Source organism: Chelonoidis abingdonii, chromosome 10 (genome assembly GCF_003597395.2).
Source record: "Chelonoidis abingdonii isolate Lonesome George chromosome 10, CheloAbing_2.0, whole genome shotgun sequence".
Classification (NCBI taxonomy): domain Eukaryota; kingdom Metazoa; phylum Chordata; order Testudines; family Testudinidae; genus Chelonoidis; species Chelonoidis abingdonii.
Genome location: NC_133778.1, coordinates 66,580,260 through 66,601,028, shown reverse-complemented (window position 1 = coordinate 66,601,028; position 20,769 = coordinate 66,580,260). Strand labels below are relative to the sequence as shown.

General features: G+C 41.8%; 1 protein-coding gene across 2 annotated transcripts; it reads right to left on the bottom strand.

Annotated features, from left to right (window-relative positions):
• Positions 1-4,998: 4,998 nt before the first annotated feature.
• Positions 4,999-20,358, bottom strand: INSIG2 (insulin induced gene 2). 2 transcript variants are annotated; one of them, XM_032794038.2, is made up of 6 exons: positions 20,272-20,358; positions 14,962-15,296; positions 11,742-11,866; positions 9,085-9,251; positions 8,507-8,606; positions 4,999-7,903 (listed from the first exon to the last, which is right to left on the bottom strand). In XM_032794038.2, exons 2-6 carry the CDS (start codon positions 15,203-15,205, stop codon positions 7,862-7,864), a joined length of 678 nt encoding a protein of 225 aa, XP_032649929.1. In that variant the 5' UTR covers positions 15,206-15,296; positions 20,272-20,358; the 3' UTR covers positions 4,999-7,861. The 2 variants fall into 2 exon arrangements, with proteins under 2 accessions (XP_032649929.1, XP_074926369.1); XM_075070268.1 differs by having other exon boundaries at positions 14,962-15,317; positions 20,272-20,330.
• Between the last annotated feature and the right edge of the window lie 411 nt (positions 20,359-20,769).

The following is a 20,769-nucleotide window of genomic DNA, read 5'->3' as shown; positions in this document are numbered from 1 at the left end:
ACATTTAACACCACTTAAGTGTGTGATGTTTATCCATTAATGTTATAAATGGGCATTGCTAGCAACAATGATTCCAAATGTAAAAAACACGCAAGACAGGCAGGGTGATGCATCTGTTATGATAACACTTTTTCCTTTGGAGGTGGGGGAGGGAAGGGACTGCCAGTCCCTACTGCTGCAGAATTCAGCCAAATGCAGAGATGGAAAGACTAGATGTGACAGAGTGCTAGGAGCCTACAGCTGACACAGCACTCTGGTCACTAAGGTTATGTCTATACTGGGATAAAAAACCCAAGGCTAGCCCAGGTCAGCTGACTTGGGCTCATGGGGCTTGGGATGCAAGGATGAAAATTGCTGTGTGGACATTTGAGCTCAGGCTGGAGCCCAAGCTCTGGAACACTGCAAGTGGTTGGGTGGAGCCTGGATTCCAGCCTAAGCCCAAATGTCTCCACAGTGATTTTTAGCCCTGTGACCCTGAGACAGGTGACCCATGCAAGCTCCAGCCATGTTGCAGGTCTTTTATCCCTGAGTAGATGGACCCTGAGGTATGAGCTATTTCTCCCATGGAGCACAGTTAATTGGGAGATGGGTGCTCAATGGCTTAATTAGGGGGGAGGTTGACGAGCTAATGAGAGCAATCAGGTTGTCAGCTGGGAATAGTTACAGGACAGGCAGAAAGTGCTGGGAAGGCTGCCAGGGGATACAGGATCTCAGGATGGAGAGATCTTGCCTTCTCCCTTGCCCAGCGAGCGGGTAAAGAGGTTGTTTACTTCCAATGGTATGGTGCTGCACAAGGCTGTACTGGTAAGTTGGTGTCATGGACCCAATAAATAACACACTGGTGTTCATGAACTTGAGAGCATCTAGTCTTTGTGGTGGCCCAAGGTGTGGAGAAGGTGGCCCTGTCACACTGGCTTAGATGGGGGACATAGAGAGAGGAAAATTGGAAAAGGGTGGAGAGAACACAGAGTAGCTTAGGATGAACACTTGGATGAACACTCGATGGTAAAACTCCTGCACCTACCTGCCCATACAGGACAGGCCTGCCTCCAGGACCTGTCATGAGGAGGATCACCAGCTTCCTCATTGCTGCATTCCTACAGGGCAGGGTGGGAACAGGTGACTCCATTAATTATTCAGAGCCATTAATGGCTCAGATCCCACAGACTGCATTTCCACAGACAAACCACTGGCAACTGCAATCCCCGGGGAATCATAGATCACAAAGCTCAGAACAAAGCCTGTGAGAACAAGGCATTCTTGAGGTGAGGTGGGGGGAGGGGATCCAGCAGTCCAGGACAGATTAGATGAGCTCAAAATCCTCTAGGTTTCTCAACCTTTTTGATACCAGGCACCAGCGTGCTGCCTTCCTAAACTGTCAGAGAAATCTCAGGGACTAGTGCCGATCCAGACTAGTCGTTGAGAAACACTACTCTAAGAGATGCTGTCAAGCTTCCTATTTGATAAAGCTTTTCCACAGCAAAGAAAGACATTCACAGCCAGCTGCTTCGCTCTATCCTTCCTCCCTCCTCAAGAAAAGAAAAAAGACTCTACCCCAGGCAAAGCTGTCTATAACCTAAGAAAGGAGAAAAACTAGGAACTCCAAGAAGCCTGGGACTTCTCTATTGCCAATCTCAATCTATTGTGTCTGGAAGGTGCTATGACGATGGGCAGCAGCACAGAATGGAGACATCATTTATGTCTATACAGTGTTTAGAACAATGGGGTCCTGGTCTCTAGGTACTATCATAACAAAATAGTAACAGTCAGATACATATACAACCTACCCACTAAAGCACCCAATGCATCAGCTACGCAAAAGCTGCAGGTCAAAAGAGCAACAAAATGGTGACTGCAGCCTATAAAAGCCTCTCTCCAAAAAGTCTTCACTTTTTGATGGGCTAAAAAAAAAAAAGAAAAGAAAAAAGACAGATCTAGGCCACAAAGCATACAATCCAACTTCCAGGCACAGAACTCTGGTAAATTGATAAGTGACATCACTGAAAGCTCTGTGTTTTCCTTGTCCATGGGAGAGGACATCAGCATTGGGTTTGGGCTGGCAAGACCAGACCTAAAACCAATCCCTGTTAGATCCCAATAGACAATCTCCGGCTCCTAATATTGTGGTTTATCATTCCTATTTGTTGACAGTTCCTTCAACCAGTTTTCATGCGTGTATGACAGTGCCTGTATTTAAGACCATTTGAATGAGCTTTCACACACAACTGTGAGGCACTGCATTAAAACGCTTTCATAAAATCCAGATTTATTACACCTACTCCCTTCATCCAAACAACATCAAAAGAGCAATCACATTCATGTGGCTTGATTTGTTCTTTGTAAACTCATGCTGTCTGTTGTCAGCCTCTATTAAGAAAATGAGTTCTCTCTGTCCGTATTTATTTCATTATTTTATTAGGGACTCAAGTGAGATTTCTACATATTTAATGAAGCACCAATCATCACAGAATCATAGTACTTTTTATCCGACTGCTCCTGCCAGGGTTTCTCTTATATTAATATTTAAAGGACTGGCATGAGGTTTGCTTTCTTCACAACTGCCAGTCCCTGCCTCCCCAAATCAGAGGGTAACTTGCAGCTTTCCATGGCTTTTTTTATTTAATTGCAAAGGTCAGTAAATTCATTAGCTAAAGACTTTGAGAACCTGCAGGAGTGCACATAAGATCTGTCACACTGCATCGGACCAATGATTTGTCTAGTGCAATATCCAATCTCAAATAATGGACAGTACTAGATATTTCTAAGAAATGTATAAACCTCCCTGTTAAGGACAATTATGCAATAACTTTCCTATGGGAGTGGGGTGGAGTTTTTTCCTAACCTCATGCAACTGTTTGGCATGACCTAGCATGAGGTAGTTGCCAAGTTTGGTTGGATGTATTCCTGGAGGTTTCATCACATAACAATCTTCAATTATAGATTAACCTTTAAGTTCTGGCGACTCCAGAACACTCCTGCAGGGTTAACATGAGGGCTCTGTTCATTGCACATTTCTATCCTGTGTAGCATAACTATGGATATTCTTATTATTCGTCTAATCTTTAATTACATGCTCTTTTCCTCAATACTACCTTCTGCCAATGAGTTACAAAGCAGTAACTCAAAGCAGAGTTACAGTAGCAGCCAGAAGCTTTAATTTGGGATTTGGGACCCATTTAGCTAGACCCTATAATACAAAGGCCTCCTCTTCTCCAAAGAGTATACAATCTATACACCTGTTGAGACAACACATGTATAAAACAAACAAATGGACCTGGAAAAAGACAAGATAGACAATGAAACAATCCGGTTTATATTAATAAATAAAAGTGTCAGTATGTCAACAGCCTAGCCATTGTGCAATGATTTATAGGCATCAAGGCAGAGGTGAGTTTTAAGGAGGAAACAGAAAATGTATTGCCTGGCTATTTCATTGGTTTAAATTCCTCCCTATAGCACTGAGAAGAGGTAAAGAAATGCCCAATTTATGTTCTTTATAACGTTCATTATTGTAAACAGTTCCATCGTACCACATCTTACCTGAGTCCTCTCTAATCTAAATAAGCCTAACCCTTCCAGTATCCCCCAGTTTAGAAGTTTATATGGATAATATCATCCAGAGGTGTGTGAGATTTCATGAGACACAATGAGGGATGTAAACTCTCAATCTTCAGTCCATAAATTAACCACTAACTCACAGGTGTTAGGAAAAAAGCTTTGAGCTATTCCATAACAGTCCACGGAAACACAGGAATTATACTAGATCAGACCCAAGATCCATCTAGTCCTGTACTCTGTCTCTGACAGTGGCCAACACCAGGTGCTTCAGAAGGTGTAAGACGGCTGGAGCAAGCAGATATGGGAAAATCTCCCCCCACATCATCTCTCAGCCTAATATCTAATACTTAAAAGATTGATTTAAACCATGCAGCATGAGGCTTCATATCCATTCCAAAAATTTTTTGTGAGCATTACCTGTTATGACAACAGGGAAACGTGTGTAGTAATTCCCATGTTCCCATGCAAGGTCATTTAATATTGCTGTTTGTTTTCATTGGTTGCAATGCTCTTGACTTCTTCTATTTCTGTTATATTACTTTTGAGATGTCGTGTCCAAACAGAACACAGACATAAATATTCAGGCTGAAACGTAATAATCTGCCTTAATACACCTATGACTGATTGCTTTTTTTCCCCAGGGTTGTTGGGTTTTTTTAGACTAGTACACCATATAAACCAGAAGTTTTTATCTGCGCTGCCCACAATGACACCCAGCTCTCTTTCCTCCCGTTTCCACTAATGTAAGATCCATCAATGTATATGAATAATTCATATTGAACCTTCCAATGTGAATTAGATAAATATAGAAATATAGGGCTAACAAGGACCTCAAGAAGTCATCAAGTCCACTCCCCTCCACATCTGTTTACAATGAAAGGTATATATGTACTATACAATTGCTAAGTGGGTAGCTTTGAAGCAACTCAAAATTTTAGACTTGATTAACCTAACTAATGCTGCATTACCTAACGTTGCCACCTCACTGTTAACCCCACCCAGTTCAGACCACTGATAAATAAGTTATACAACACAAGTGCTGGTATGGAGTCTTGGGACACCCCACAATTAACCTCTTTTCCATGTTTAAATGACCATTTATTCCAAAATCTTTATTTTCTGTCTCTTAAGCAGTTCAAGATAAAATTGGTCATTTGTATATATTCTCCCATCCAGCCCCAGTATTCCCCAACCAGCTTTCAGATTAAAAATGTCAGAATTTTAAAGAGAGTTCAGTACCAAAGTTTTGTTGGAATCACTGTTGATTTAAGTCTCACTTCTTATTCAGTAATCCTGTTTTTAACCTAGTAGTTTTAAACAGGGGGGTTGTGAAACCATCATGCCAGTTCTACAGCTAAAATTAGCACGTGAAACACTTGTCGAGATGTTCACTATAACTATGAATGATGACTACTTAAAAAAAAAAAGCCTGTCACAAAATATTGTAATTATATTTAATACATATTTTGCTTTTAACAGTAGAAGTAAATAGCATAGACCTTACAACTCATAGTTAGTGAAGAGTTTATAGTGCTTATAAAGTTGTATCTAAAATATACCTTATTCATTCTATACTGAACATTTTGAATAGTCTAATATTATAATTACACACTATACAATAGCAGCATGTTCACACCACTATAGTTAAGGCTGTGTCAGCATTCCCATTATGTACCTCTTTTTTTCAGGTTCTGTGTATTCCAGCCATAAAATTATAATGCAGTTTGAAAATTTGGCATACAAAGTTTTAGTCCGGCAGCAATTTATTTTAGTCAAATAAGAATTTAAAAAATAACATCTCTATAATAAAGGAGATGACTGACCCAAGTGCATTTTGCACAATCAGCTTAAAGTTTCAAAACTGAAATTTTGAAAGAAGTTAGCTGACAGTATATTCCAATCATTTTTAAATGAATGTGATTTTAAAATGTTGCAAAGTGGGTGCCACAAATGAACAATAACCACTTTTCACAAGGATTTTTACTGGACATTTGAATACACATGCCCTGTTTTCTATAGGTATGTAAACCAATAGACAGAAGAACTTATTACTAAGCAAATAAGAAATTACTTACCTCCAGTTTTAAACACACACAGTGGTCAATATTAAAGCCGTGGAATGAGGTATCACATTATTTCCCTACAGCTACTGTAAAAATTATGATCGATGTCTCAGCTTTTATGCCAATCATTGGCTTTTTATGAAGACAACCATGCTGAGGATCTGATCAGGCAGTCCAACTGAAATCACTTGCCTGAGTAAGAAATGCAGATCAGGCCAAATGTTATGGAAAAAAAAAAATTAAAATATAGCAGCAGGTTCCTTGTGAAATGCGAGAACCTGGAGATGGAATTACAGCCTTCATTTATGTAACATCCAAGGTTGCATTATTTATTATGGCCCTGATGGAGAAGAAACATCCTTAAACAGGAGCGCACTTAAGCATATGCTTAAGGTTAGCTTAAAGGAAAGAGCATGCTTAAGTGCTTTCCTGAATTGTGACCAATATGCAGGAGCAGCTCTATGTATTTTGCCGCTCCATGCACAGCAGTCAGGCAGCTTTTGGCGGCATGCCTGTGGGAGGCCCACTGGTAACGTGGATTTGGTGGCATGCCTGAGGGGCATACCCACCATCGAATTGCCGCCGAAGCCGGGGGACTGACGGACCTCCCGCAGGCATGCTGCCCAAGGCAGCCTGACTGCCGCTCTTATGGCGGCCAGAAGGCCACCCCCTGCGGCTTGCCACCCCAGACACGCACTTGGTGCCCTAATGCCTGGAGCCACCCCTGCCAATCTGTGAAGATGTGCATGAGGCACTGAAATGTCACGGAGCTGTAATAAGCCAATGAAAAACTGTGGCGCTGCTGAACTGAGATCTCCAAATATCATTTGCTTATTTAAAAATTTGAAAAGCTTCGTCCATGCAAAAGTTTTTCCTTCTGATGACTCATTGTTGTTACATGCTATTGGACGCATTTCACTGCATATGTTATAGACTTCAGATATAAGCACACAAGACTGAAAAAAAATTACCTATATCAGGCTTCATGTACAATACATACACAGACATTATTATTTATTAAAACTTATCTAAACATGTATTTGTTCTTTGGACCAACTTCAGTCTCCTTATGTGACTGTTATGTGTTTTAAAAATCTTTCACTGAAGATTAAAAATAATAATAATTAAAATGCAATAAAAGAGCTTGCTTAAACAACATCAAGACAGTGATGGAAGTCAAGAAACGAGAGGTGGGGATGTTCCAGGCCTAATTCACTTCTGGCAGAATCAGGCAGACATCAATTTAAATCATTCACAGGGGTGTCTATCTGAAGCAAAGGTGAGTGTGCCCTATAATCTCAAGGGGGAATTGCAAAGCCAAAAAGGGAAACTGGGGGTAAGCCCCAAAATATAGGCCAGATTCCAACACACACACTGACAGAAAGGTGCAATAACCTCAGTCTTGGAAGACCTGGGATCAAGTCCCTGCTCTGCCACAGATTTCCTGTGTGACCTTGGGCAAGAAATTTAGCCTCTCTGTGCCTCAGTTCCCCATCTATAAAATGAGGATTACAGTACTTCCCTATCTCACAGTGGGGGTAGTGAGGATAAATACATTATAGAGTTTGAGACACTTAGATATTACACAAATCGGACCATACACGTACCAAAAATAGAACCTTCCCCCACCCATTAGTCCCACAGACTTCAGCCACACTACTTGTAGAGTAAGGTATTACTCAGCATGACTAGTAGTGTCAGAATCTGGCCTTACATGATGCGTGTCTTCGTTAATCAGTACAAGGCTGTGATTCTGTTCAGGGGAAAAGACATGTTTATGACTAGCTACCAGCATGAGTTGCAGTATCTTCAGCTTTAATTTTGAATTCTCTGGCTTTTGCTAAATTATCAAAAACTTCAATTCCCCAAATTGCCTAGAAAAACTGAAGCAGAATTTTCAGCTACAGTACAGTAACTCAAAGGTCTGTTTGGCACTGTAACATTGTGGAAAAAGATGGTAAACCTAGTTTAGACTGGCAAAAAACCAATCTTGTCTATGAACAAATATTGTTAAACGTATTGCATACGAGTGTTACTTCACAGTAATCAGACACCAAGGTTTCTAACTGACTTACAGAAGCAGCAATCACAGATTGCAATAACGTGTACCATTCAAGGGGTGGCGGGGTGGCGAGGGATTGCATTTTGGCAATTTTATAGTTAAAATGTTCCTTATAGCATGTTCTTCCAACAGTTGTTTGTCATATATTTTCCTGTATAAAGATGTATTTTGCCTTTCCTCAGTCCTGGTGAGATTTTTCTGCAATGACTTTGCATTCATACTGCAAAAAAACCAAAGAAAGTGAAAATTATTTGACAACAAGTATTTATACAATGAAGTTCTGAGTTAGACAGCTGTGAAAGGGAGGGACCTACCTAGCAACTGACACAACAGCTCTACCCACACTTTCCCCAGATCAGTTCAGGCCCCCAAACTCCCATGCTTTTCAGGGTACCCTCACCAACTACTGTTCATTTTGTACACAATCTATGCACAGAGCGCTGGCATTCTGTGCCTCCTTGCACAACAAAAGAGAATCTAAGTACATTAGCTATTAACTTAGGGCTTATGCAGCTTTTTTTCCCCCCAAACATGGTGTTCTTATTTTGGCCTTAATCCTGGAAAGCACGTAAAGAATAGAATGAACACAATGAAATGGGGAACCCTCTAGGATATGTGGGGCACTCAGCAGCGGACAGAACTTCTGCCGGTGGCAGGGACATGTTGACCAAACCGAAAAGCACTGTCTCTGGACTCCCATCTTAGTCCACATTTGCAGTTTGAATAACTGGTTGGTGTTTATTAGGAAAGAATTTTTTAAAACCAGACAATACAAGCTCAGTATCGCACTCCCCTATCCCAAATAAAATAAACCCTAACTCACCATTGCCAGCTGCCTACCAATGTTCCCCACAGTAATGCCACCAGCAAAAAATATACATGGTAACCAGGAACGAACATAAAGGAAATCTGGAGATGTATATCTAGAAAGGAATACAAGTTTGCATTGTTATCTGTTTATTGCCAACATTGAACTTAACCCTGTGCATAATCCCTACTTCAAAAAAACTTATACTTTTAAAGTTAGGCACAGAGATAGACATACCGAGAAATCTGGATATGGGAATAAATTAGCCTAAAGATACACACATTTGTAGTAGAAAGTTTGATTTCTTACTGCAAATACTGAATTTACTACCCATCCATTCATTCATTCTAATATCCTTTCTCTGTTTGATCCAGGTTGTTTTGCTGTTGGTAATGTAGCAGCTTTACAACTCTAAACCAAAATCTCAGTCTTACACACACATAAGCACTCATATGAATAATCCAATTACAGTAAAGTAAAGTGTTTAATTCTTAGCAAGTCTGGGGCTCAAGTTAAGTCAGATCTACCTTCAATGTTCTTGTTTACTAATCTAACATGAACACCATTTAACCAGAAGAAAAATAAAGACTCACTGGTAAACCCCATTGTAGACCAGAAGCTGTGATACCAAGGTGGCCAGAAAAGCAATTCCTATTCCAAGACCAAAGCCACTTCGTGATCTATCAAAGGTCCACCATAGTCCAATTGAAAGCGCCGCTAGTGTAAGAGACAACTGTATGTTGTTGGCAAAATCCACTTTCTGTGGTCATTTGTTAAGGATCACTTTTAAAGTGCCAACTTCAGGTGAAGATCAATAATATTTACTTTGTTAACTAACTTTTCACCTGAAAAATAACACAGTCCTACATAATAATACCATCTAGCTCTTGCATATACATGGTTCTCTTCATTTAATACTACTAAATGGTATACAAATACTATAATAATAATTTTAAAGTATTTTATCTAAGTAAAGAAAAATATTTACTTAAAATGTTATTTTAAGTTTACAACATTTTTTAAACCCATAATGTTGTCTCAGGACTTTGCTACAAACTGTACAAGTGTTTTAAAGTACAAGGAGACTAGCCAGAAATTAAGTGGAATACCAGATTTTTTGACAAATTTACTGTAAAAAATATTACTATTCAGATAAAGAAGTACCAATGACAGTCCAGCCTCACCTGTTGCTCCTTTAATATCCTACGGTTAAAGCCTTAAATCTAGCATTAAATTGCCAAAATGCCATTTATCTTACCTTGTTGCCTACCGAAATACGGTCATTTGGAAAAACAAAATCTATTTAATTTTAATAACTATTACATGTTTTTAATTAGAATAGTATTTTTATCCAGTAAAACATTTATTCAGAACCTTGTTTGCTTTTAAAAAAGCTACAGCTATGCAAATATGATAAATTAATAATCCTAAACACTTTTGTAGCACTTTGCCCTCTTCAAAACACTTTACAAATACCGACTAATTCGTTTTCTTAAAATCTCTGTAAGAAAGTATCGTTAAAGAGAGATTGTTAACTTTCATAAGCCTAAACTTAGATTTAGGGGGTGACAAATGTATAGGTAAAAAGGCTGTCCTGGTCTCAACCACAGGAATCCACGGGCCTGGAGAAAGATCTAGTGGAGTAGTCTAACAAGAAATGGGGTAAACTGGACAGTAGCAGAGAGAGAATGGCAGACACAAGGACACAATGACCAAAAGTCAGATCAAATGCTGTTATTTTAAAGTGAGATGAACTGAAGCTCAGGCTTTTCAGGAAGCCACTTAGAAGAAATTAGAGTTGCTACACTAATAATTGTTATGGAAGAGCACTGCTTCCTTAAAAATGTGGAATGGCTGATAGCAAACTGCAGAGGTGTTTGCTGAAAGTAATCTGACTCATGAGGAGTTCACCACTCAATTTTCAAGAAACATGTCAGAATTTCTTAGGGTCCTGTATCTGAATGTGCCCACAGTCAGGGGATGGTCAGAAGTTGGTGGCATCCACGAAATCAGATGGACACGTCTTCAAATATGGGAGAACTGAGGCCCGCAGGACGATATTAGCAGACCCTAGTTTTGATAGCTCCAACTTTTCTGGCCACACTAGATAGGATGGGGTATTGTGGGAAAAGAACAACATCCATCCAAAGGTAAGGCCACTTGAATGGGAACGCAGCCCATTTTCCATGCCTTCCTTTGGCATCTCATTTCAACCATTCTCTCTCCTCTGGTTCTCTTTCATCTGGAAAGAAGAAAGAGAGCCAGCACCACATGGCCAGGGAGTTTTCACCACATCACCAGCAATCCTCTGCAGACCATAGTCTGGGACCTGATGCTAAAGATGAAAGAATGAGCCTTCTAGAGATTCTTAATTTTCTTTTTAATTACTTATCTTTGAGTCTGTGTTTGGTAGACTAGTTAATTGCCTTAACTTGGAGAGGGAGACCCTATACATGCTGACACAAAGCACAACTGCTCATGCATTGCCAGTGAGGCATTACAGTCCGTTCTGAGAACGTTTTTGTCCAATGGGCTTCTCGGAATCATGACTCCTTCATCCAAGGCTAGTATTAATCTAGTGTAAAGTTGTACATGGATTTTTGAGAATTCAGCAGAAAAACGATGGATTTCACATCATGCCACATTGACTCACTTGTAACTTCTCTCCTTTCCGCATATTCTAAGGCAAGTCACTTAGCCTATCTGCATCTCAGTTCCCTGTCTGTAAAACAGGGATAATAACGCTTATTCGCTTTTGTAAAATGCTTTAAGATCCATGAATAACCAATGCCAAGTATTTATTTTCCTACCAATTTTTCCCCATGCTTAGCAAAGTGCACATGCTTCACTGATGCTGCTACACTTGTGAAGTTTGGTCTTTGAAACTGTAACTGTATTGAGTTTACAATAAGTGCAAGAAGAGCATCCTTAAAAATGTCTCTGAGCATAAACTCCTTTCCTGTATGTACCTGAATAACTCTAAAAAAGACACAAATATATATTTAAAAAAAACAGGGTGAGAGATTTCAGTTTAAGTGGTATTTCCAGAAATTTATATGGACGATCTTCATTAACTAGTGCAGTTACTGACATTCTATAACACTTTTAACTTTAAGCTATACTCTGTATGTCCTTGTAAAACTTTATACATCATATTTTAGAAACAGTTACATTGTGAGCAGCTATTTAACCTTTGGTTCGCCAGAAACTAATTTGTTACTGCAAACTTCATTACCACACAGAAGGATACAGCACTAGCATGATTGATACCCACAAAGACTGCTACACATCGCATTACACTGGACCATTCTCTCTTAAATTTATGTGGCTCTCCCAGATGTCTGTCCATGCAGGGATACAACAACCCAATCACAGCTGTGGAAATATTAAAGAAAAATTAACAATTAAAGCATCTGCAATATCTTGAGACAATCTAAACCAAGATGATTCTGCAATCATAAAAAACAAATATTTTTCAAACACTGTCATGATTTAAAAATAAAAAAAGGCATTTCAGATCGTTTAGGCCCAAAACATAAGTTATTATTAAAAGGCTGCCTTAAAATTCAATGAAAACAGCTATATGTTTGTAATTTAAAATTCCCCTGCAGCATCTTCAGCCACAGCAGCTTTGCGCTGGTGCATAATACCAGGAAGGGGTGAAAATAAACTAAAAGTGGGATTTTCTAAACATTGTCAATACTTTTCCTTAAACACTCACTATACATAGTTCCACCTATAAAGACAGTTGCCACCCCAGCTGGGAGGCACACTTGAAAGTGCTGTTTAATGTTACGCTGTTTTAGTATGTAAGAAGCAGGGGCTCAGGAGGTAGCTTTGAATTCTAATACCTATTATGGTGGTAGGCTGGATGCATCTCACAGGAGATATTTTCCATGTGCCAGAGAGGAACCTGATCTACAGGGTTTAAGAAATAAATGAAAAAACCCCAGTGAAGCAGCATCAGAAATTGCCTTGTAACCAACATTCTAGCTGAGGACGTGAGGCCCAACTGATAGGTAACAGTGACAGATGAAAAAAGTCTCCGCAAATAGCACTGATGGATGGCTATGAAAAATCTCTCTTCATTTGTGTCTTTGGGATGAGTAAATTAGGCCTAATGCCTGGAGGGTTGTTCAAAGAATTACATAGTTTGTGGTTTTGCATATCTGTTTTCCGGGGGTGATGGAGAGGGGGAAGTCATACTCCAGAGACATATTAACGTAAATCAGGTTGTGTAGGTAGGGGTAGCAGAACACCACATGAGTTATCCAGCAGATCGCCTTGAGTAGGTTGCAAACACTAATCCCTCAGGTAGCACTTGCGTGCTAGACAGACAAGAGCAGGCGAGGAAGAATTGTGAAACATTCCTACAAAGAGATACTGTAGTATTTAAAGCTGGAAGAAATCGACTAAGAACATGCAACTTTGAAAGTCAATTTCAGCATAGAAGCTCAGCTTCTCACCTCAAGACTATGACAAAGCCTGAACCTTAGTTTCCTGGTAAAGAGTTTGTAGGTATGTAATGGTCTCAATTGCTTGCTAAGAGAGTGACACTATTGCAAACGGGACACTCATTTCAACCCCCAGAACAAATCCATTAGGTAGAAACAACTGGAGTAGACTGTGCACTGAAAATAGTGTGGGAGCATGGTGTGGAACTAAATCAGAACCGCAGGCATAACGCTGACCCTTTAAATCTTTTCAGAGCCTGTCTCCCCTCTCTCTTGTAAGCCCCATGGACACAAAAGGCGCATCTTACTAACATAATTTTACAGAGCTACATCCATGTATTCTCTTTTACAAAACAAACCTGAGATCATCCTTACTGTAAAAAGGCATAATAGATAGGCTGTTGGAGAGCTCAGCCCCGGTACAAATAGGAAAGAAAAAATCCTTCGAGATGGCCAAATGAAACTGCTCTATCACTAAATCAAACCCCTCATGAGCTCTATGTCAAGACAACCTATTTAAGCATAAAAAAAATGCAGCAAATACAGGGCACCATAGCAGCAAGATTAGAGAATAAGAGCTATGTTAGACAGGCAACTTACAGATACAAGTATATAACTATGACCAAAACATTCCAAATACAGAGAGAACAAAATTGACATATTGAGACAGCTATTTGGACAGTTTCCTCTTAGATCAGGCTCTTCTATGAAATCTGTTGTGAAATGATTCAACACCACACCATAAGAAAAGTAAATAGATAAAATATTTGACTTAAAAATGGCCTTTAGCAAAACCCTGCTGCCAGAAGTGCCCAATAGACCAAAGGTAAGTTTACTGATTTGTATCACCAACCACAGAGGCAAATGGACTCCTCGCTCTTATTAAAATCAAGCTCAAGGAAGATACTGTCTTTAAAATAAAGGTCTACTTATAATAGAATTCCCCCATCCAGCTGCTCAGAATAATCCACTGGTAAAGTGTTATATTGACCCATGGGAAAGGTCTTGCACTGTGTTCTGAAGCCTAAACTCTGTCAGAATTTTAAAGGGAGCAGATTTCAGAGAACATCCATTGTTAACAATGTGCCACTGACAAGAGCAAAGCAGCACCTTGTGCCTATATCTCCAGAGGCTATGGCTACACTGGCACTTTACAGCGCTGCAACTTTCTCACTCAGGGGTGTGAAAAAACACTCTCCTGAGCGCAGCAAGTTACAGCGCTGTAAAGCGCCAGTGTAAACAGTGCCCCAGCTAGTCCCCTCGTGGAGGTGGAGTACCTGCAGCGCTGGGCGAGCTCTCTCCCAGTGCTGTGGCCGGGACCACACTCGCGCTTCAAAGCGCTGCTGCAGGAGTGCTCCCGCAGCAGAACTTTGAAGTTTTGAGTGTAGCCACGGCCCTAGGATAGAGGGGGACAGCTGCGTTCCAGACCGTGTGGAGCTTTACAGATCTAAACCTGCACCTTGACCCGCACTCAGAAGCAAACAGGAAGCTGGGGCAAAAATGGCATACTCTCATTATGGCTTACAGCAGACAAGGCAAACTACTCCATGCTGCAAAATCTGGGATCTCCAGGTTCCTTTCCAGAATTGCCCACGAAGGGCATGGCAGTAATCTAGCCTCAAGGTTACAATCGTATGGATTTCAGTGGATTGCCAAACTCTGTTTTCCTAATCCTGAAAACTGAGCATAATCTTCTGACTCAAGAATTCAGCACAGCAGGGCTCAAACTGGCTAATATTTAGTCCTGCCTCAGTACAGGGGACTGGACTAGACACACTATCAAGGTCCTTTCCAGTCCTACATTTCTACGATTCTGATTCACCCTACAACTTCTGTAAAATGTACACCAATCTTTTGGAGAGGAAACAGATAGATGGTAAAGGGGGCAGGACTAGATCCAAAATTTTAAATCTTCCATATTTTTCTACTAATGAAGGATTTTTCATTTCCTCACTACCACCCCCCCTTCACACACACACACGAAACATACAGACAGTTGGCACCTTCTGACATTACCTGAGGCTGTCCCACAGCAAGGTGGTACCCACCAAGCTGAAGAGAAGATGCTTGTGATCACATCTGGTGGAAACAGCGTGACATTTCTCTGAATCTGTAGCAAGTTTAACACTAATGCAAGAAACACGCCAATAAAAAACAGCACTAATCCACGTATCACCAAGTTTATGCCATGACTGGTTACAGACGAAATGTATGGACCACACTTTTTTGATATGGTTGGTGCTGCATCGCTTTCTGCCATGACGCACTAGCTGATATCCACCGGTGTGACTGGGGAGGACCCACTTGCAGTCAGTATTTTAACTCTTCCAATTTAGGACGTACTCCAAACCCTGTGAAAACAACAGACAAGGCTGAAAAAAAGACGACATTTTTACAAAAATGTATTTTAATCTGTTAAAAAATATATTTAAAAATAAGTCAAGCTTTTCTGAATTTGCAGAAAATATAATTTACCTTCTGAAGAAGGCAAACCTCAACAAAACTAGCTCTTTGTGCAACAATGCTATTGCAGTTCTGTCTGCAATCATGCATTAAGCTGATGAATATGCTGCTAAAAATAAAGTTTTAGCAACAGCTTTACATATTTTGGAGGGGGGGGAAAACAAACCCGAGAATGAGTTTGTGATGACTCTGATGTGGAAGAAGACAACGAAGTGGTACAAGGGTGTAGGTGGCTCAGAGGAGAATGAGGCATCTAGCTTCAAGGCAGCTGTGGAGTTACACACGTCTTTGATCTTCAAAAGAAGCCATTAAAATGATCACAGTGTAGAGTGGGGAAATGAAATTTGAGAAAAAATTTGCAGAGTGGAGCCAACAAGCTTTGTAATAATTGAGAAAGTGAGTCTTTGGAAGCTAGAAGGACACACAATCCCATTACACAGAAATTCTCATGAAGGCAACACAGATTTCATTAGAATTTTAACAGTGTGTTAAGAAAAATGATTCTCAGCTACAAAACAAACAGGGCAAAGAGGTAAAGAAACTCCACCTTCCCATCAGCATCAGAGCACTCCAGACACATACGCCCAGCTCTGTACACACTAGATATGAACAGCAGAATTTCCTTCTCAACCATCTTTTTTAAAACCATCAATCAAAACTATTGTTTTAAGTGGATTCAACATCACATTCACTAGGACATGGACAGCTTAGCCACTTGGAACTTTAAAGAAAACAAACATTGTTTTTAAATTTGAAACTGCCAACTGGTGGCAGCTTTCTGTAACTCTTACTCATGGCCACATGGATAGAGACAGAAGTAGAAGACTCCTTGTTTCCCCAGTCCATTCCTAGTGCACACCATACAGTCTTCAATACTGTCTTATGATCCACAGCTAGGCAGAAATCCATACTTTTTGAGAGGGTTACCAAAAAGGCCGCATAAAAAAGTGTTGCCCTCTCCATATGGAACTTCATTCTTGTGGATTTGGGCATCAGTTCACTCATGTGGACAGTCGTAATGACTCCAATAGGACTACGCTTGTGAGCAGTTAAGTGTGCGACCCAGGTTTGTGAACTTGAAATGCTGCCATTATTGTGGATACAGAGGGCCTATTTTTCTGTCCTCCTGCATCTTGTGTAGTCATTTACACCAGTGCTAAATTTACAACGCTACCAGATCTGATGCAGCTCTGGCATGATGGCGCAGATGATAAATCTCCATTACATTTTGAGTTATCTAGAATAGAGCAGCAACATCTTAAGCGACTAAGACTTCTTAAAAAAAAATATGAATGTGGCAGCTTATCTCACTGCTGCCACAGCAATGTCATGTACTCTTGCCCCTAAACAGGGGGAAAGAGGAGAGCTGGGCAAGGTTAATAAGCATCATATAAAATGAGATGACAGCAAAAGCAGCAGCTAAACATTATCACACCTGCTTAGTGAGATAAGCCATGGACCTCTTGCGCAATCACTGAAGTTCCAAGTAAGAATATGTCATTGTTTAAAGAAGTAAAATAAAAAGCATGGGAAAAAGTGTGGCCTTCTGTATAGAACTCCGGACTGGGCCTCTTGAGACCTGGCTTCTATTCTTGTCTCTGCCATTAGCAGGTGAGGTGATTTTGGGCAAGTCACTTCACCTACCTGTGCCTCGGTTTCCTCATCTGTACAACGGGGATAATGATACTTTGTAAGTGCTTTGAGACCTACTGCTGAAAAATGTTATATACAGCTTGGTATTATTATTATTATTAGTTACTAGAGAAAACATATTGGCAGTGGTATGGATGGAGTTTAATGATGTCAGCATACGCAATATTAAAAGAATTCAGCAGACAATGATTTATGAAACAACTGGCAACATTCATCAACCAATCACAGGCCTTGCCCATGGCAGGAAATTACTTGTTTTATAGCAACAGTGCAGCTGCAGTGGTGCTATTAACCGGGCAAATTCTGCTGCGGCCCAAACATTTTTACCAGTGTCACCTTGACCGCTCAGAGCAAGGAAAGGAATTCCCTAGTGCAGAGGCAGTTATAGAGAGTATGAACGTGTTTACAGCAGCGAGTGCTTTGCCTTGAATTAGCAGCATGGTGTATTGGTTAGGAGCAGGCAACAAGGACACAGGACTCCTAGGTTGTACTCCAGGTTCTGCCATTGATTTGCTGTGTGATTCCTCAGTTTCCCACCTATAAATAAGGGACAACAACTGACCAATCTTTAAAAAGCACCAAGATCCTAGGTTTTTTCCAATGTATTACTAATGTGCCTCCTGCATTAAATGTGGAGATTAAGATTTCTGAGGGAAGTTACAGCTGTGTGTGTGGGAACCTTATGCGCCTATATATACACATTAATCAAAATCAGTTACATTTTATCCAAAGCTTCCATCCAGGTCTGAATAATGCCACCATAGTTTACAATTTGACCCTACAACATTGCTGTGCCATCACCTCTTGAAAAGCTGTAACAACGCAGGAAAGCTACGAAGCTGGCACCTTTACAAGACAGGCTCGACTCCACTTTATCCCTTCTGTGGCACACCACTTCAACCCAAACTTTTTAGTGAGGGGAAACTGTGCCACATGAAGGCTTTGGGAGTCATGTACAACAATGAAATTATCACCTGAGATTTTTTTTCCAGTCACTGCAATGTCTCTAACAGGAAAAGCTCCAAAGTTTACCAGTTGAGCTAATCAATAAGGCTCATTTGTGTGAATCCCACAAATAAACTATTCTTATGTAGTATATAGATGTTATGCAAAACACGGTGGAGTGGAAAAGAAGACAGTTTCTTAAACTAAAAATCTAGCACCAGGTGATGAGAACTGGGAGATGAAAAGCTACCATTATCACACCAAGGGAGTTTTCTAATGTAGACAAGGATTAAGTTTCCCTCATGACATTAAAATCCAGGACCTTCACCTCAAAGCCAAGTCAAAGTTCCCCCAAAACAATAGCTTCAATAGACTGAGGTGGTTAAGGCATGTCAGTTTCCTGGCCAACAGTACATAAGGGAGTGATGTGGCCAGCATCACATCAGACTGACTTTTACTGCTTAACCCAATGGATCAGGTACCCAGTTTGCAACTGAGTGAACCTTTCAGTGTGAGATCAAGTTAGACTTGAAACCAAGACAACCTTCAGATTGCAGTCCAGCACCTTAACCACTCAGGTAACCGCACCAATAATTATGCAGCTTTCCCTGATTCCTGACCTTGCAAGGTCCCATTCATTTGGAAGGAGACTCTGTGAATCATTTTGGATTAATTTGAAGGCTTTTTTTTTTTTTAAGTCAATGTCGTGCTTATGATAACTACCAGCCTGACAGCCCTGGAAAGCAAAAGCATAGAACAGAACAGGTTCAGGACAGACAATACCAGCGCAAGTTTCTCCACTACAGTCTGCCACTGTGGCTCTGGCACACATTCATAGATAAGAGAGTAGCTAGATGGCAAGGTGAATTCAGACCTTCATTAGTCTGCCAACTAGAGCATCTGCTGCGGATGGTGGATTTTTCAGAGAGATGCCTGTTGTCCAGGATCACACATGCCCAGGGCCAGATTAACGCAGGGACTTCAGTGACTGCAGCCCAAAGCCCCAGGCTAAGGGGGGCCCTGGTGCAGCAGGGCTCAGGCAGGTTGCCTGCATGCCATGGCCTCACACTGCTCCCAGAAGTAGCCGGCTGCTGGCATGTCCTTGCGGCCCCACGTTGGGGAGGGGGGGGGAGATGGACTGTGTGCTGCCCATGCCCCAGCACCATCACTGCGGGGTGGCGCGGACATCACACAGAGGCATGCTGTCCCTCTCCTCCCTGGGACACGCAGAGACATGACAGCAGCCATCCGCTTCTAGGAGCCGCCTGTGGTAAGTGCCTCCTGGCGGTAGCTTGCACCCCACACCTCTTGCCCCAAGTCAGAATCCTCTTCTGCACCCAAATTCCCTCCCAGACACTGCACCCCTTCCTGTACCCCAACCTCCTGCCCCAGGTCAGAATCCTCGCCTGCACCAAAGTCCCTCCCAGAGCTCACACTCCTCACCCTCTCCTGCACCCCAGACTCCTGCCCCAGCCTAGAGCCCCCTCCTGCACCCAAACTCCCTCCCAGAAAGAAACTAATATAACAGCTCTTCTAAGGTAAGAAGTAGGCTATTTTGAATTAACTTAACTATATTCTACATGTTTTAAGACTGAAATGTAACCACAGAACAGCTTTATGTTTATTAAAAGGTGAGTTTAGTATAGCATTAATAACCTCGATGCCATAACTGTGATCATTTTGTTTTAAATTAGGAAAAAGACTTGCATACAGGGGCCCCACAAAATCTAATAGCCCCGGGCACACAGGAGAGTTAATCCGGCCCTGCATACGCCAACAGTCGGGTGGCAACAACTCTCAGTGACTGGGTCCGGGCCAGATGGGAAGCAGCACATTGTTATTAATCATTTAGGGCCAAATTCTGCCCTTGGACAGACGTATAAAATTCCTGCTGCAGCCAACAAGGGGCTTGTGCGCCCAGAGAGCAGCATCTGACCCTTACCCAGGGCCGGATGTGGACGTGGCACCTTCTGACATATAATACAGGGCTGACTCCCGCCTGGGGCAGTTCACTACAGACGATCCCAAAAAGGGAACCCCGGAGCCACCCCACTTAACACGGCATTTGAAGTCACCCCCTCCAGGGGGAAAGGTTTTAGCAGCGAGACATCCCCAGCCTAGTCAGGCGTGCAGCTGCTCTGTCCCACCCCAGCTGCGTCCCCCAGAAGGCACAATCCGTATCTCCCCCACCCCGACCTACCGCCCCGCCACTCCCACTGCAAGCCAGTGCCCAGCGCCAAGTGTCTCCGCAGCCCCCTTACTTACTCTGCCTCCGCCATCTTCTCCCTCCCCTGCCTCAGTCTCCGCCTTGCGCAGGCTCCACGGCGCTCAGCTGAGCCGGGGCGAACAGCTGACTCGGGGCACGAGGGATTCCGCCGGGCCAGTCCGCTGCCGACGAGCTCGGGGCAGTCGGGATTCCGCGGGGCCAGCCAGGGCGCTTGCAAAGCACGGACCGGAGCGGAGGTTCCCCTTTGCTCCTGTAGTAATGAAGCAGGAAGGCGAGCAGCCTTCGTTTCCAGAGGCGCTGGGAAAAGGGGAGTGGGGACCTGCCAGAAACGAGAGAGAGAGACGTCAAGAGAGAGAGATTCCCGGAAAAAGTGCAAGAACGTAGTATAGTCCGTAATATACAGAGAGGTAGGAAATGCACCCATCAAGCAACCGCTAATAAAGAGATAGTGAGGAAGGAGGTAAAAGTGCAAAAAGAAATAGTAATTCAAAGAAATAACCAGTGCTAAGAAATGGGAGGGATGCAAGTTAAAAAAG

What these genes read in the sequence shown, in the direction of transcription:
- INSIG2 (XM_032794038.2), bottom strand. Translation starts at nt 15,205, where the DNA reads ATGGCAGAAAGCGATGCAGCACCAACCATATCAAAAAAGTGTGGTCCA. An exon ending in TTGCTGTGGGACAGCCTCAG is followed by an intron (nt 11,867 to 14,961) that starts GTAATGTCAGAA and finishes ATATTTCCACAG; the next exon opens with CTGTGATTGGGTTGTTGTAT. An exon ending in TTGGTAGGCAGCTGGCAATG is followed by an intron (nt 7,904 to 8,506) that starts GTGAGTTAGGGT and finishes GTTTTTTTGCAG; the next exon opens with TATGAATGCAAAGTCATTGC.